Source organism: Oryx dammah, unplaced genomic scaffold (genome assembly GCF_014754425.2).
Source record: "Oryx dammah isolate SB20612 unplaced genomic scaffold, SCBI_Odam_1.1 HiC_scaffold_15, whole genome shotgun sequence".
Taxonomy (NCBI): domain Eukaryota; kingdom Metazoa; phylum Chordata; class Mammalia; order Artiodactyla; family Bovidae; genus Oryx; species Oryx dammah.
Window position 1 is genome coordinate 40,442,890 of NW_024070199.1, and position 15,997 is coordinate 40,458,886.

Sequence of the window (15,997 nt, forward strand, 5' to 3'; positions counted from 1 at the left end):
AAATTAAAGACGCCCACACACAAACCAATAATACACGTCTTATCAGAACCATACCCAAAAAAATTATTTTTAAAAAGCAACAACAAAGGAATCTCAAAAACACACACATCATTTTAGAAATTAAAGAACACATATTAAACATATTAGGATGCTAGCTAACCATTGGGAAGATGGAGAGAAAAATGATGATATAATGGAACTTAAAAGTAAACAGAAGACAAGGGGTCTTGCAAGGACCAGTGAGGACAGGTTGCCATGAACACAACACACGAATAATTCACACTCTTTCACTAAACTCTAACTGGAGAAACAACTGCTTAATGATACACACAGCCAAGTGTGTTCAATCAAAATTAAAAACTCAAGAAATCGTGTTATAAATTTAGAAATATGAGAACTACAGTCCTTGGGCCCGTTGTGTGCCTCTGCTTATTTTTGTCTGCTGGCAAAGAGTAATGTTTACATTTTTTAATGGTTGGGGGGAAAGTCAAAAGAAGAATATATTGTGACACAAGAAATTATATGAAATTCAAACTCCAGCATCTATAAAGTTTTATTGGCATCCCCATCATTTACGTTGTAGCCAATGCTGTTTTCTCTCTATGGCAACAGAGACCAGACATAGTAAAATGTTCCCTCTCTGGCCCTTAAGTTTGGATCGAAAGTGATCCATCCCTCACTCAGCTTGATCCCCAGCTCTAAAATCTAGTGGTATGCTATGCCAGGTGTTCCTCCCCCAGGAACAGGGGAGCCAGCAGGGAGCCAGCAATTCTCCCGAGCGCAGTAACCAGGGCTCTCCCACACGACGCAGGCAATAACAATGGCAAAGCTGAGACTCTGCGCCCACAGGATTTCAGAACAAAAGGTCTCTATCCTCTCCACAAAAGCACAGCTTATAATGAGCTGTGTAACAGCCATTTTCCTTAGCAAGCAAACGGGGACCAATGTCTGGCCTCCACAATTCGTATTGGAAAAACAACCTAGACGACCATTAATAAGGGCCAGTGAAATAAATTATCTTATATGTGTATGTATATACAGCCAATAGAGAGAACAGGTTGGTTTTACACGAGCAGACACAGAAGCAATCGAAAAGATAACTTGGAAAACATTACCCCACTTTTGTTTAAAAAACATCATTGTGACAAATATATGATACTGCTTTTATGTGAAATCTAAAACTAGGCTACAAATAAACTTATCTGCAAAACAGAAATAGAGTTACAGATGTAGAAAATAAACTTATGGCTCTGGGGGGAGGGGAGTAGGGAAAGATAAATTGGAAGAATTTATTGACACATACACACCACTATATATAAAATAAATAACTAATAAGAACCTACTGTATAGTACAGGGAATTCTACTCAATACTCTGTAATGGCTTATATGGGAAAAGAATCTAAAAGAGTGGGTGTATGTATACATATAACACACTCAGTTTGCTGTATAGCTGAAGCTAACACAACATTGTAAATCAACTATACCCCTATAAAAGTTATTGTAAAGTAAAAATTAAAAATAAATTAATTAATTAAAAAAAATAAAATAAAATAAAAAACATTCTTGGGGCGGGGCGTCCGAGGGGGGTTCATGTTTGGGAATGCATGTACACCTGTGGTGGATTCATGTCAATCTATGCCAAAACCAATACAGAATTGTAAAGTAAAAATTAAAAATAAATAAATAAATTTAAAATTTAAAAAAAATAAAAAATTAAAAAAAAAAACATTGTACACATATAAGCAAAACATATTAGACACTATGTACGAGCTACAGAAAATACATCAAACTGTTATATACTATACACAGTGGGGGATTGGGATTCAGAGACTTTTACATTTTATGTTATATTATTCTATTGTTTTTAATCAATGTGAATTACTTTTATGATAAAAAATTTTTTAAATAATTTTAGATGGGAAAAAATCCTTCATACTGATGACCTTGCAGTTTTTTAATTGGAAAAGGTGAATATTCTGTCACCAAAACCTCTTAAAACCATCTTTCATTTGAAGCCTGTAAATATCACCATGTTAATAATGCTTAAAAATCATTAACATTTAAATGTGTCAATAACACATAAAACCACAAAATGAAACCTAAAATAATATAGGTGGATACATGTGAGATCTTAGAATAGAGATGGACATTCTAAAGATAAAGTCCAAAGAAAAAGGCATAAAGTAAAAGACGGAAAGTTTTTATAGGTTTCCGTGGTGGCTCAGTGGTGAAGAATCCAGCTACCAATGCAGAAGACACAAGTTTGATCCCTGATCCAGGAAGATCCCACATGCCTTGGAACAATTAAACCTCTGTGCCAAAACTATTGAGCCTGAACTCTACAGCCCAGGCACCGCAACTACTGAAGCCCACGCACCCTAAAGGCCGGGCTCAGCAACAACAGAAGCCTCTGCAACCACAGAGTAGACCTCGCTCATCGCAACTAGAGGAAAACCCTAGCAACAATGAAAACCCAGCACAGTCAAAAATAAATAAATAATAAACATTTGGGGGGAAAAGTTTTTATAATTGAAAAAAAATGTTAAAGTTCTTCTTATTTCAACTTTCTATCATTGCCTATTATGTTCACACTCCCTCTTAAGAGAAAATGACCACCCACAATCCCGACTGCCCCGGCAGCCATATTTTATACCACGTGACCACGGCATCTCAGCCTCCACCAGCTGGACTAGAAAAAGGCACGGGCCCCAAGCAGGTCAGTGTCCTATGATCCTCCATGGTCCTCTCTCTCACTCTCAAAAATTTGAATCAAGTAATTTTTAAAAATACCTTTTGACACAAGAGCCTAAATTGAAAAATCATGACATGGAGGAGACAAGAGAGACCCCAGTGAAGCACAGGCCAAACCAAGGGTTGGAGTTCTCACACCCACTCTGACCAAGCAGAAGACCCCTGTGGACAGTGGGAGAGAAGGAAGCAGGCTCATCAAGAACAGCTAGCTCAGTCACGCCACGGGTGGAGCACTGAAAGTGAAAGTGAAGTCAGTGAAGTCGTTCAGTCGTGCCCGACTCTTTGTGACCCCCTGGGTAGTAGCCTGCACCAAGCTCCTCCGTCCATGGGATTTTCAAGGCAAGACTACTGGAGTGGGTTGCCATTTCCTTCTCCAATGCATGAAAGTGAAAAGTGAAAGTGAAGTCGCTCAGTCGTGTCCGATTCTTAGCGACCCCATGGACTGCAGCCTTCCAGGCTCCTCCGTCCATGGGATTTTCCAGACAAATGGGGTGCCTTTAGAGATGCACAAATTTCAGCTTTGGAGTGCCTGGAATCACCATGATCCTGAACTGCCTCCCAGCCCCTGGGAGGCCCAGCTTTATTAGAGCTCCTGTACTTAAGTTTTCCCTTTACCCCTCTACATGTGTCCTTAGAATAAACCTTCTTTACTTGAGCTAGCTTAAGTGGGCTGCTTGTAATCAAAAGAGCCAGACCAGAAAATTCTGTGCACTGAAAAAACACCACAGACAAACTACCATGACTAACTGGAAGAAAATGACAGCCTTAATATATAAAGAATTTTCATGAATCAAGAAAAAATTTAAACACTGCAACAGAAAAAAAAAATGGAGACAGGGTATAATAACTAATTTTTAAAAGAGAAATATATATTACAACTAACACAAGAAAACTTATTCTATCTCAATAGTAATCAAAAGTAAATTAAAAAATGGTTCAGGGGAAATACTAATACTAAATATAAGAAAAGATGCAGGTAAACAGATACCTTCAGTCACTGTTGATAGGAGTATAAATCAATACAACTCTTTTCTGAAGGTCAATTTGGCAATTTGTATCACTAACCTTAAAAATGGGCTTCCAGGCAGCGCTAGTGGTAAAGAACCTGCCTGCCAATGCTGGAGACATAAGAGAGGTGGATTGGATCCCTAGGTCAGGAAGATCCCCTGGAGGAGGGCATGGCAACCTAGAAAATCCTTTGGACAGAGGAGTCTGGCAGGCTGTGATTCACAGGGTCGCAAAGAGTCGGACACAACTGAAGCAACTTAGTATGCACGCCTGCACACAATCTTAAATATATTCATATTCTCTGACTCACATCTTTATAGACCAGCTCTTAATAATAACCTGAAACGCCTATAAAAGATGTCATAAACTCACATCTAATGACAAAACATTAGATACCTAAATATTCTACATAAAGATATTAAATTCTGCCATATTTATATAGTATACTGTACAGTTATATTTTAAAAGAATACTTAAGGACAAGAAATAACCATAACATAATGGTTAATAAAAAAGCTTTACAATCAAGGATAACTCAGTTTTTTAAGTTGAAAAAAAAACACCTTTACACAAAATGGTATTTTTTTTTAAACTTTGTTTCAAAAAGAAAACCAATACATTAAAAAAAATTGTGGAAGTACACCAAAATGTAAACAGTGTTTATTACTAGGTGGTGGAATTTGGGATATTAATTTTCTTTTTAATTATTTTCTAGTTTCCAAAAGTGTAAATACACATATATTTGCTTTAGAATCAGAAAACAGTATAAGGTTTGATAAACATCAGTGTGCTCAATCTGGGGTAATCCCTACAATTACTATTATGTAACAAAATAAATACACAAAAGACTAGAAAGATATATCCCAACATCCTAACAGATTCCCTCCAGGTGCTCAGGCTAAGGGTGGTTGTTGTGATTATTTTGTTTCCTTCTTATTTTTCTGCATTTTCCAGCTTTTCTGCAATGAGCATTTGTAAGTTTATAGCATACTTTCCAACTTTATTATTTCCCCACTTTATTATGAAAATTTTTCAAATGCTCAAAATGGAAAGCGTTTTTTCATGAACATATACCCACCACCTAGATTCTACCATTGTGTTACTATATGTACTTTATCACAAATATGTCCACCTATTCATTCCATCTGCATGTATCTTTAAACTCCTCTTACGTCTGTGAAAGGCAGACATAAAGCACTGGGGCGCCCAGGACAATGGCAACAGGGACAACAGCAGCGAAACAAGCATGTGACGTGCTCTCCCGCTGACGGGCTCCAGAACTCACTGGGTTCCTGACCCCAAGCCTCCAGCCTTTACCCCGAGCTGTGGTCTCAGACCCGAGCCTTGCCCAAATTACAGGGGAGGAGGCTGCCAGCATGCATGCAGAATCACCCTGCCCTTAACAAACACCCTCTCCCACCTCAGGGAAGTGGTGTAACTGGTCAACGATACCCCTTGAGAATTCTTTCCCCTTGGGGATGCTCACCTCTGCCTGGGAGGGTCAAAGGACTCATTCATTTGCTCATTCCCTCAACAGAGGCTCACAGAGCCAGGTACCTGGGCTACGCCCATGAACAAAGCCAAGATACCCGTCTTCATAGAGCTCTTGTTCAGTATCAGAGAGAGAGAAAGAAATTCTTCAAACGCATTTAAAGCCTCAGTGTCGGTGTGCTTAGTTGCTCGGTCATGAGCGACTCTTTGTGACCCCATGGACTGGAGCCCGCCAGCCTCCTCTGTCCGTGGGATTCTCCAGGCAAGAATACTGGAGTGGGTGGCCATTCCCTTCTCCAAGGAATCTTCCTGATCCAGGGATCGAACTTGGATCTCCTGCATCGCAGAAGATTCTTTATCATTTGAGCCACCAGGAAGCCCCAGTGAATGATGATATCAAATAGAAGAGATATCAAATAAGAACAAAAAGAAAGAAAAGGTAAGACAGGATTAAGTGGTCTGGAGCACAATGTGGTGGGCAGGGGTGAGGGGGGAGGACACGGGCTGCAACAGTCTAAGGGTGTCAGGGAAGGCAGAGTGGGCCCCGCAGATACTGGGAACATTCAGGTCAAGGGGACAGCCTGAGCAAAGGCCCCAGGTAGGCGTGTGTTTGAGGATCATCCTGCAGGCCAGCGTGGCTGGAGTGCGGGGGGAGGAGAGGGTAGGATGGAAGATGGAGAGAAGCTGATGGCTCAGACAAGATGGGGACAGCAGGGCATGAGAAATAATGGATTCTGGACTTCTTTGAAGGTAGACTCAACAAGATTTGCAATGAGGGAGGGTTTGAAGGAGAGAGGAGTGAAATGTGACTTCAAGGTTTCCAGGAGGCCGAATGGGTAGGCTGCTGGTGGAGAGGGTACACTGGGGTGAAATGTCCACCTGGAACGGGGCAGCTGCATGTGTGAGTCTGGAGGTCAGAGGAGCAGTCTGGGGTAAAGGTCACTGCTGATCTTTAGAACAGCTCCTATTGGGAGTTGGACGCAAAAACCTGGCTGAAATGGGTATAAGAGAGACCAGGAGGAGAGGACCTTCTCCTGGGAAAGGCAGCACCTGATATTTTTGTGGAAGTCTTGAAAAATGAGGGGGAGCCTGTATTCAAACCCAAATCCTGCCTTTTTTTTTTTTTTTTGGCCATACCATGTGGCAGATGGGATTTCCTGACCAGGGATCAAACCTGTGCCCTCTGCAGTGGAAGCACTGAGTCTTAACCGCTGGACTGCCAGAGAAGTCCCCCAAATCCTTCACTCTTAACTCTCACACTCCACTGCAATCAGAGGAGGCAGAAAAGCAGATAGATGGAGAGCAGACAGATGGAGACAGGTGAACAGGGGTGGGGCCAGACAGGAGCCAAAGCACAGTGGTGCGGGCATCTCAGGGTGACCTTAGGGTTGGGTCAGAAGCAGGATCCCTAAGGTGGACCCAGGCCTGGTGTTTTGGGGGTTTTTTTAAGCCTCCAGGTGATTCTACTGTGCAGCCCAGAAGGAGAACCACAGGAGAGGGTGTCCGTAGGGCAGAGAAGGCTAGACAGAGAGGGGAAGTCGTACCTCATTTTGCAGTTGGGGAAACCGAGACTAAGAAATGAGGTCACTTACCCAGGGTCAGCCCGCAAGTAGGCAATCAGGAACCTGAACTCCACCTCGTCCCCACCACAAGGAGGAGGGACACCACCCAGCCCTCTAGCAGATTTCGCCATCTGCCCCTGAATGATAACCAACATTCACTCCTGCAACTCAGAGCCAGTGTGAGACCCTCAGGTGTGGGCACTGCACAGGACCAGAGGGGAAAGGAAAGGCACTTCCAGAAGAATTTTTAACCCAAGGGTTGAAACAAAGCAAAAGGAATGTTTTTCTTTCATTCAAGACCACTGGGAAGCATTCCAGTCCACCCACGCTCAGCCCCATTTAGCCCCCTTGTCAGAAGTTTGCAATCTGTTTTTATTAATTAATTTATTTTTTATTGAAGGATAATTGCTTTACAGAATTTTGCTCTTTTCTGTCAAACCTCAACATGAATCAGCCATAGATATACATATATCCCCTCCTTTTCGAACCTCCCTCCCGTCTCCCTCCCCATCCCACCCCTCCAGGTTGACACAGAGCCCCTGTTTGAGTCTCCTGAGCCACACAGCAAATTCCTGTTGGCTATCTATTTTACATATGGTAGTGTAAGTTTCCATGTTACTCTTTTCATACATCTCACCTTCTCCTCCCCTCTCCCCATGTCCATAAGTCTATTCTCTGTCTGTTTCTTCACTGTTGCCCTGTAAATAAATTCTTCAGTACCATTTTTCTAGATTCCAATATATGTGTTAGAATACAGTATTTATCTTTCTCTTTCTGACTCATTTCACTCTGTATAATAGGTTCTAAGTTCATCCACCTCACCAGAACTGACTCAAATGCGTTCCTTTTTATGGCTGAGCAATATTCCATTGTGTATATGTACCACGACTTCTTTCTCCATTCATCTGTCGATGGACATCTAGGTTGCTTCCAGGTTCTAGCTGTTGTAAATAGTGCTGCAATGAACAATGGGATACATGTGTCTCTTTCCATTTTGGTTTCTTCAGGGTATATGCCTAGGAGTGGGATTGCTGGGTCATATGGTGCTTTTATTCCTAGTTTTCTAAGGAATCTCCATACCATCTTCCACAGTGGCTGCATCAATTTACAGTCTCACCAACAGTGCATGAGCGTTCCCTTCTCTCCACACCCTCTCTAGCATTTATTGTTTGTAGACTTTTTGATGATGGCCATTCTGACCGGTGTGAGGTGATTATCTCATTGTAGTTTTGATTTGCATTTCTCTAATAATGAGCATTTTTCATGTATTTTTCATGTGTTAGCCATCTGTATGTCTTCTTTGGAGAAACGTCTGTTTAAGTCTTTTTCCCACTTTGATTGGGTTGTTTGTTTTTTCTGGTATTGAGTTGTATGAGCTGTTGGTATATTTTGGAAGTTAATCCTTTGTCATTTGATTCATTTGCTATTATTTTCTCCCATTTGAGGGTTGAATTTTCACCTTGCTTATAGTTTCCTTTGCTGTGCAAAAGCTTTTAAGTTTAATCAGGTCCCACTTGTTTACTTTTGTTTTTATTTCCATTACTCTAGGACGTGGGTCATAGAGGATCTTGCTTTGATTTATGTCATGGAGTGTTCTGCCTATGTTTTCCTCTAAGAGTTTTATAGTTTCCGGTCTTACATTTAGGTCTTTAATCCATTTTGAGTTTATCTTTGTGTATGGTGTTAGGAAGTGTTCTAATTTCATTCTTTTACAAGTAGCTGTCCAGTTTTCCCAGCACCATTTATTGAAGAGGCTGTCAATGTTGATTTTTTTAAATGAAATATTTCAGGCGTACAAAAAATACAGAAAGCAGGCAAGTGAGCATGACTGCTGTGTTTAAAGCAGGATGCATTTGGTTTTTAGAAACTGCATACTGATTACAGCCTTGGGGCTCCGAAGCCATACAGCCAGGGTTCAAATTCCAGCTGTACTACTTATTAGCTGAGTAGCCTTGGTCACCGTTACCTAACTCCCAGCCTCAGTTCCCTCAGCTCTAAGATAAGGGTAATTACAGCACACAATTCAGGAGACTGTCCTGAGGATCACATGAGTTAGAACCTGTAAAGCAAACACTGCCCGGTACAGAGGTGCAGGCTCAGTCACTACAGTAGAGTCTGACTCTTTGCGACCCCATGGACTGTACCCCGCCAGCCTCCTCTGTCCATGGGATTCTCCAGGCAAGAATACTGGAGTGGGAATTGAAAGAGACACGTGTACCCCAATGTTCATCGCAGCACTGTTTACAGTAGCTAGGACACGGAAGCAACCTAGATGTCCATCGGCAGACGAATGGATAAGAAAGTTGTGGTACATGTACACAATGGGATATTACTCAGCTAATAAAAAGAATGCATTTGAGTCAGTTCTAATGAGGTGGATGAAACTGGAGCCTATTATACAGAGTGAAGTAAGTCAGAAAGAAAAACAGCAATACAGTATATATATGGAATTTAGAAAGATGGTAATGATGACCCTGTATGCAAAACAGCAAGAGACACAGATATAAAGGACAAACTCTTCAACTCTGTGGGAGAAGGCGAGGGTGGGATGATTTGAAAGAATAGCACTGAAACATGTATATTATCATATGTGAAATAGATGACCAGTCCAAGTTTGATGCATGAAGCAGGGCACTCAAAACCAGTACACTGGGACAACCCTGAGGGATGGGATGGGGAGGGAGGTGGGAGAGGCGGTTCTGGATGTACACCCATGACTGATTCATGTCAATGTATGGCAAAAAACACCACAATATTGTAAAGGAACTAGCCTCCAATTAAAATAAACAAATTAATCTTTTTAAAAAAAGAATACTGGAGCGGGTTGCGATGCCCCCCTCCAGGGGATCTCCTGACTCGGGGATAGAACATGTGTCTGCTGCATTGGCAGGTGGGTTCTTTCCCACTAGCGCCACCTGGGAAGCCCTGGCAAATAGGTAGCGTTCTGTAAATGTCAGTTTTTGCTGCCACTGTTCTTGGGGATGTTTTTATTATTCTTGATTTGGAAGGTTCACAGACAGCTCCAGGACCAACTGGAGACACTCTGGAGGTTGTGAAACCCTCTTTGTTCCCAAATCACATGCTGTGGTGAGTGTGGAAATCCCTCATCTCACCCACTCCATTTCTGATACTCTGGGGAAACCCTCGAGAGGCACGTAATTCAAAACAAAAGCAAAATCCTGAAGTCTGGGGAGGGTGCTGAGAACGGATTTTGCCAGCAGAGAGTTGGGAGTTTTAATGCAAAGACTTAAGGAAGAAAAGAAACCCCGGAGGAGCCCACCCTCAATACTGTCTGTCTGAGACTGCATTTTCAGAAGCAGAACCCAGTCCACCTGAGACTGAGGCCCCTTTGCTCCATTGCTGTGTGACCTTCAGGAATCACTTAACCTCTCTGAGCTTCTCCAGCAGAGTTTGTGTCAGGAATAATGGGATAATGGGGGTGAGAACTCTAAAAACCACTTAACACCTGTTAGAGAGTCCCAAACTCATGCCCCAGGCTGGGTGGGTGCCGGGAACTGGGTGAAGGGGGAGGCCAGACTCCCCAGCTTCAGGCCCAGCAAGAAGGTAGAGGAAGGGCTGGGTTGACTCATCACCTCTTCCCTCCCAGCGTCTGGGAGAGGGACAGTAGCAGCTCCAATCGGGCACCAGTCCAGCCCCAGCAGCCCATAGGTCATGGGTATCCTGAAAAAGGAGGCAAAACTCATCTGCCTTCCCAGGCTCTTGACCCCCACAAACTCCAGACCTGTTCCACATGTTGAACCTCAGCCCACGGGAACCAGGACTTCCCCTGAACTCATCTGGGAACCACCACCGCTGCCACCAGGCATCCCTCGGGGTTTTCACAAGTTACTTGGAATCCTTACAGCAGCCCTATTTTAACCACCAGAAAACAGCTCAGAGATGGAAAGTAACTTGCCCAAGAGAACTCCTGAGAAGTGGTGCCAGGGGGCTTCCCTGCTGGCTCAGTGGTAAAGAATCCACCTGCTAATACAGGAGACATGGGTCCATTCCCTGATCTGGGAAGATCCTATATGCCATAGAGCAACTAAGCCTGTGCCCCACAGCTACTGAGCCTGTGCTCTAGAGCCTGGGAGCCTCAACTACTGAAGCCCGCCTGCCCTAGAGCCTGCGCTCTGCAACAAGAGAAGCCACAGCAACAAGGAGCCCGCGAACTGCAACTGGAGACCAGGCCCCACTCGCCACAACTAGAGAAAAGCCCACGTGGCAACGAAGACCCAGCACAGCCAAAACTAAATTCATTAACTAAATTATTTTTAAAAAGAAGTGATGCCAGGATTACACTACAGGTCTTCCTGAACCCAAAGGCCAAGTTCTTTTCGCTGCACCCAGTAATTCACACGAAGCTTCTGACATCTGCTCACCACCCCCACGGTGAGTTTTGCCACTGCTTCACAAGGCCCTTGACTGTTTGCTAGCAAATCCCCACTCATCCTTCATGTCTCCACCTCCTCAGCGCCTTCCCCTGACTTCCCTGTAGAGAGGGTTTATCAGCCACAGCCCGTTTTGTCTATAATGATGACTATAATTGTCGGGCTGAGCCCCGGGGAAAGGAGAAATCAGTTTCCCTGCCCAGCCCACCAGCTGCACTGGGCAGCCAGCCAGGCACATACAATGTTCTCAGCAGAGGTTTGTGGGCTAGAGGAACACTCTGCTTCCTGCTCAAGCCCCTCCACGGTACAGATGAACCCTTGCCCTGCCTGAAACAGATGAACCCTTGCCCTGCCTGAAGCATCCACTTCTCCCTCCTCCCCTTTGCACCTTAACTAGCTCCACAGAGATCTGTCAGGATGTCAGGCAAACCTAGAGGGTCGTGAAGAGGTCCATAAGAGAGTCTCAAGTCAGAGCCCAGAGCAGGCCCATCAATTTCTGCATATCTGCAGGCAGGAATAGAGATGCAGATGTAGAGAACAGACTTGTGGACACAGGAGGGGAAGGGAGGGTGGGACGAATTGAGAGAGTACCCCTGGCATACATATACTGCCATGTGTAAAATAGAAAGCTAGCGGGAAGCAGTTTTGTAGCACATGGAACACAGCTCAGGGCTCTGTGATGACCTAGAAGGTAGAATGTATACTTATAGCTGATTCGTGTTGTACAGCAGAAACCAACACAACACTGTAAAGCAATTATCCTCCAGCTTGAAATAAATTTTTTTTTTAATTTCTCCATATCTGGAGCCTCAAAGGCCCTTTGGATCTTCACTTACCCAGCAGCAGCTGGTCAACAAGCCTCGGGTTTAAGGACAGGGTGCATGGAGAAGAGAAGGCAAAGCTCTTAGACCACGCCTCCTAAGCAAATGTATTAATAGAACACAGTGGCACTGACCTGGAGGCCTCAGGACTGGACTGAAGGGTTTGGAGAAACGTGGGCCCATATGGTAGACATGCAGCCTCTCCAACCCAGAGAGATCCAGGGACCTTCTATCAGAATAACTAACAGTTGTCAAGTCCTAAAAGCCAGGCTTCCCAGGTGGCTCAGTGGCAAAGAATCCGCCTGCCATACAGGAGACGTAGGTTTGATTCCTGGGTTGGGAAGTTCCCTCGGAGAAGAGAATGGCAACCCACTCCAGTATTCTTGCCTGGGAAATCCCATGGACAGAGGAGCCTGGCAGTCTATAATCCATGGAGTTGCAAAGAGTTGGACACAACGAAGCACACACAAACACACACACACACACACACATACACACACACAAGAGCCAGGCAGTGGCATACATAGAGTAGGAAAGTGCACCCATCCTCTGGGTGCAGACAAATAGACGAGTTGTCCATAGAGAATTTTAAATCAATAAGACATACCAAGAGTCAGTCTGCTGTTTATTATCACAGACATACCAAGAGTCAGTCTGCTGTTTATTATCACCATATGCCGACACTTTTAAACAGTATCAGTGATAATGGTCTAAGTTCTAACTCATGCAGTTCCTGCCAAGATTTAATAACATGCATGCGAGCTTTAAGTAAGCACACATTCCTATTCTTTGAAAAGCTTAGTTTTCTATGTGGAAGTCTAATCAGAGAACACCTAGCTATACAATGAACCTCCAACACACACAGACTCAGCTCCATGTGTCTGCTCCAACAGTAAGTTCTGAATGGCTCAGAATGGTTCAAGTTCACTTTCAGGACAGTTTGGGCTACCAATCCCTCCCTACATTTTCCTGTGTTTAAACAGAAGACAAGCGTCTGCACTCCCAGCACCAGAAGAAAAGAGACTAAAAGAGAAGTGTCTGAAAGTCTGAATCAATTTCACTGGGAACTAAACTCTCACTCTAAAGCAATGGATTAAATAAATGTCAAAGTTCACCATCATTCAGCCATTTTCTCTGATTTTTGCCAAAGAAGAAAAACGTGGGAGAATTTTACCAAATAAAAACTTATGATGGATTTTCTGGTGAAGATGTTTTAGTCAAAATGTTTTAAATGTGGATATATTTAAAAGCCACTAGAATGGATAAACAACGAAGTCCTACTGTATAGCACAGGGAACTATAGTTAATATCCTGTGATAAGTTATAATGGAAAAGAACATTAAAAAGAATATATGTGTGTATATATATATAACTGAATCACCGTGTTGTACCCCAGAAAGTAACACATTATAAATCAACTATACTCCAATAAAATAAATTTTAAAAATAAAAATAAAAAATCAGAAATTCTCTAGCAGTCCAATGCTTAGGACTCTCCGATCTCACTGCCTAGAGCCTGAGTTCTAACCCTGGTCAGGGAACTGAATCCCGCAAGCTGAACGGCACAGACAAAAAACAAAACAAACCAAAAACCTAGAGATCAACAAACATAAATAAAATTAAAAATAAAAGCCACTAGAATTAATTTTTTAAGACATAGGCAGCATTGCAGTTTCTGGAATTTATTACAAAATGGGAATTTTATTAATCTCTGACAAACCGAATCTAATGTTTAAGGCTTTTCCTATTTGTATATCTGTTGTTTCATATGAGAGAAGCTTTTGAAATTAATAAAAAGTGTTCTTCAATCAACTGTGAGCCAAGATAGATTGACAAGTCTGCCTCTACTGAGAGTTGCATATGCAAAGAAGATCAGTTTTGTCAAAGTCAAGGGCAACTTTTCAGAAGAAGTTCCAAAACAGAAACTATAATGTTGTCATTATTCATGACTATAACCAACCTAACTATAAGAACAAGTTTTCTTCTAAATTACATTAATGCAACTAAAGACTATTAACCCATTACTTCCACTTTTCTCTATAACATCTACCCTACTTTTCAATTTTTATTTTTTCACTGGCATGATTTCATATACAAAGCTCAACAGAAGCAACTTTACTGTGTTTCTTTTCTGGCCATTACTAATATTTATTTCATGATTATTACTGAAAATAATGTTGTTAGATAAGGAAGAGGGATGTTTTTAAACAACCACTCCCGGCATCAAATATGCCAGGTACACCCTAATACCACGCGCTGCCTTAAGCTCTTTACACGGATTAAACCATAATCATAATCAGAACAATGAATTACAGGTGAGCACTTAATATGTGTGCAAAGCACTGTTCTGAGCACTTCAGAAGTATTAAGTCACATAATCGTCACTCTGGGACTGGAAACGTGATCAAAGTGCCACAGCTAGGGAACAGGATGGTGAACATGATCCCAGGGGTGTCTTCCTCAAAAGCCGGGCTCAGAACCTCTCCGCAGAGGGTCCTGATAGGTTGAAAGGAAGCATGTACTAAGCCCCTTAACGATTTCTGAATCACATCACAGATTAGAAATAGGGAAAGTGAAAGTTGGAAAGCTGCTGGCAGGGCACCATGAAGTGTCTCAGCTGAAGCCAGAAAAACGCCCCTGTGGTCAAACCCAGGCGGTGGGGGCGGGGTGGGGTGCAGCAGGTGCAGCCCAGACATCCTGCTCCAGGAGCCCCTTCCAGGTGCTCTGGTCTGACTCAGGAAGGCAGACAGGACCTTGGCGGAGCAAGTCTCTCCTTGCTGCCTCCCAGCTCCGGTTGGCCCTGCCTTCCCCGGCTCCTGTTTCAGGCAAACAGGACCTGCCCATACAAGTACTCACACTAAGACAATTCTAACCAGTGACCATCTCACGCCTGATGCCCACCCCACCGGCCAATGGAGGTGTGGCCCGCACATCCTCAAGGACCCGTTCTCTGATGACTCAGACCGACCCAGACACGGCCCCCACCCCCAGCCCACGCACACCCGCATTACTTACAAAGGGTGCACGCATCTTCTTGGCTGATGGCGGCCCTCGATTTCAGGCTGGAGTTGACTTTATCAGCTGTGTAAATGTCTGAGGCAGGAGGGAGCGGGGAGTCACCGTCAGTAACAAGAAACCGCGTCCCCAAGACCCCAGGGGCCAGTGACTTCTGGCGGAGGAGACCGTGCCCAGTTGATCTCCACATTCTCCGGCAACGACCGGCTCACTCCATTCCAGTTCCTTGCCGGTCCCCTCCCAGCCCCTGCACCTGGCCATGAACCCTCGCAGGGCGGGCAGGAAGGTTCACCTGATACCGGAGAGGCTGGCGGTGCAGCGGGAGGGAGCGCGATCGGTGTCACCTGCCCGCGCGGCCCTTCCTCCCCGGCCGCTGCGCTCAGCTAAACCGAACTAACTTGTTTACTCCGGTCTCACCCAAGTCCTCCATCCCCCACACAGCCTGGGACACCGGGAGAGCCACCCCAAGCGTCTCACCCTCCTTACGAGCTGGGAAGTACTGCTCCACCCACCTCGCGAACTTGGAAGGCAGTAGCGGCCTCCACCAGGAAGGGAACCAGTTAAATGGCCGCAGAGTTCAGGCCCGCATGAGGTCACTCGGCCCCTCCCCGTGTGGCTGATTAGAGCCTCGCAGAGCTCACGCCCAGGGCGACAGGGACAGCCTGCTCCGGCCTCTGGGGCAGACAGACCAGGATGCTTTCCGCTCACCGCGAACCCTCTCCACACACACTACCCTGGGAAGAGGAGCCCCGAGAACTCAGCTCGGGGCCACCCCCGCGCAATATTTTAAGATCTCGTATACCTATCTATAGAGAAGGCGATGGCACCCCACTCCAGTACTCTTGCCTGGAGAATCCCATGGACCGAGGAGCCGGGTAGGCTGCAGTCCATGGGGTCGCGAAGAGTCGGACTCGACTGAGCGACTTCCCTTTCATTTTTCACTTTCATGCATTGGAA

The 15,997-nt window shown here is 44.3% G+C and overlaps 1 protein-coding gene across 6 annotated transcripts in view; it reads right to left on the reverse strand.

Annotated features, from left to right (window-relative positions):
* PLAAT3 (phospholipase A and acyltransferase 3) overlaps positions 1-15,791 on the reverse strand; it is a 31,829-nt gene extending 16,038 nt beyond the window's left edge. The window contains exons 1-2 of one of the 6 annotated variants that reach the window (XM_040256093.1): positions 15,553-15,791; positions 15,041-15,118 (exon numbers count right to left, since the gene is read on the reverse strand). In XM_040256093.1, the coding sequence (XP_040112027.1) occupies positions 15,041-15,055 (15 nt within the window). In that variant the 5' untranslated portion in view covers positions 15,056-15,118; positions 15,553-15,791. The other 5 variants (XM_040256094.1, XM_040256096.1, XM_040256097.1 and 2 more) reach the window with 5 other exon arrangements.
* Between the last annotated feature and the right edge of the window lie 206 nt (positions 15,792-15,997).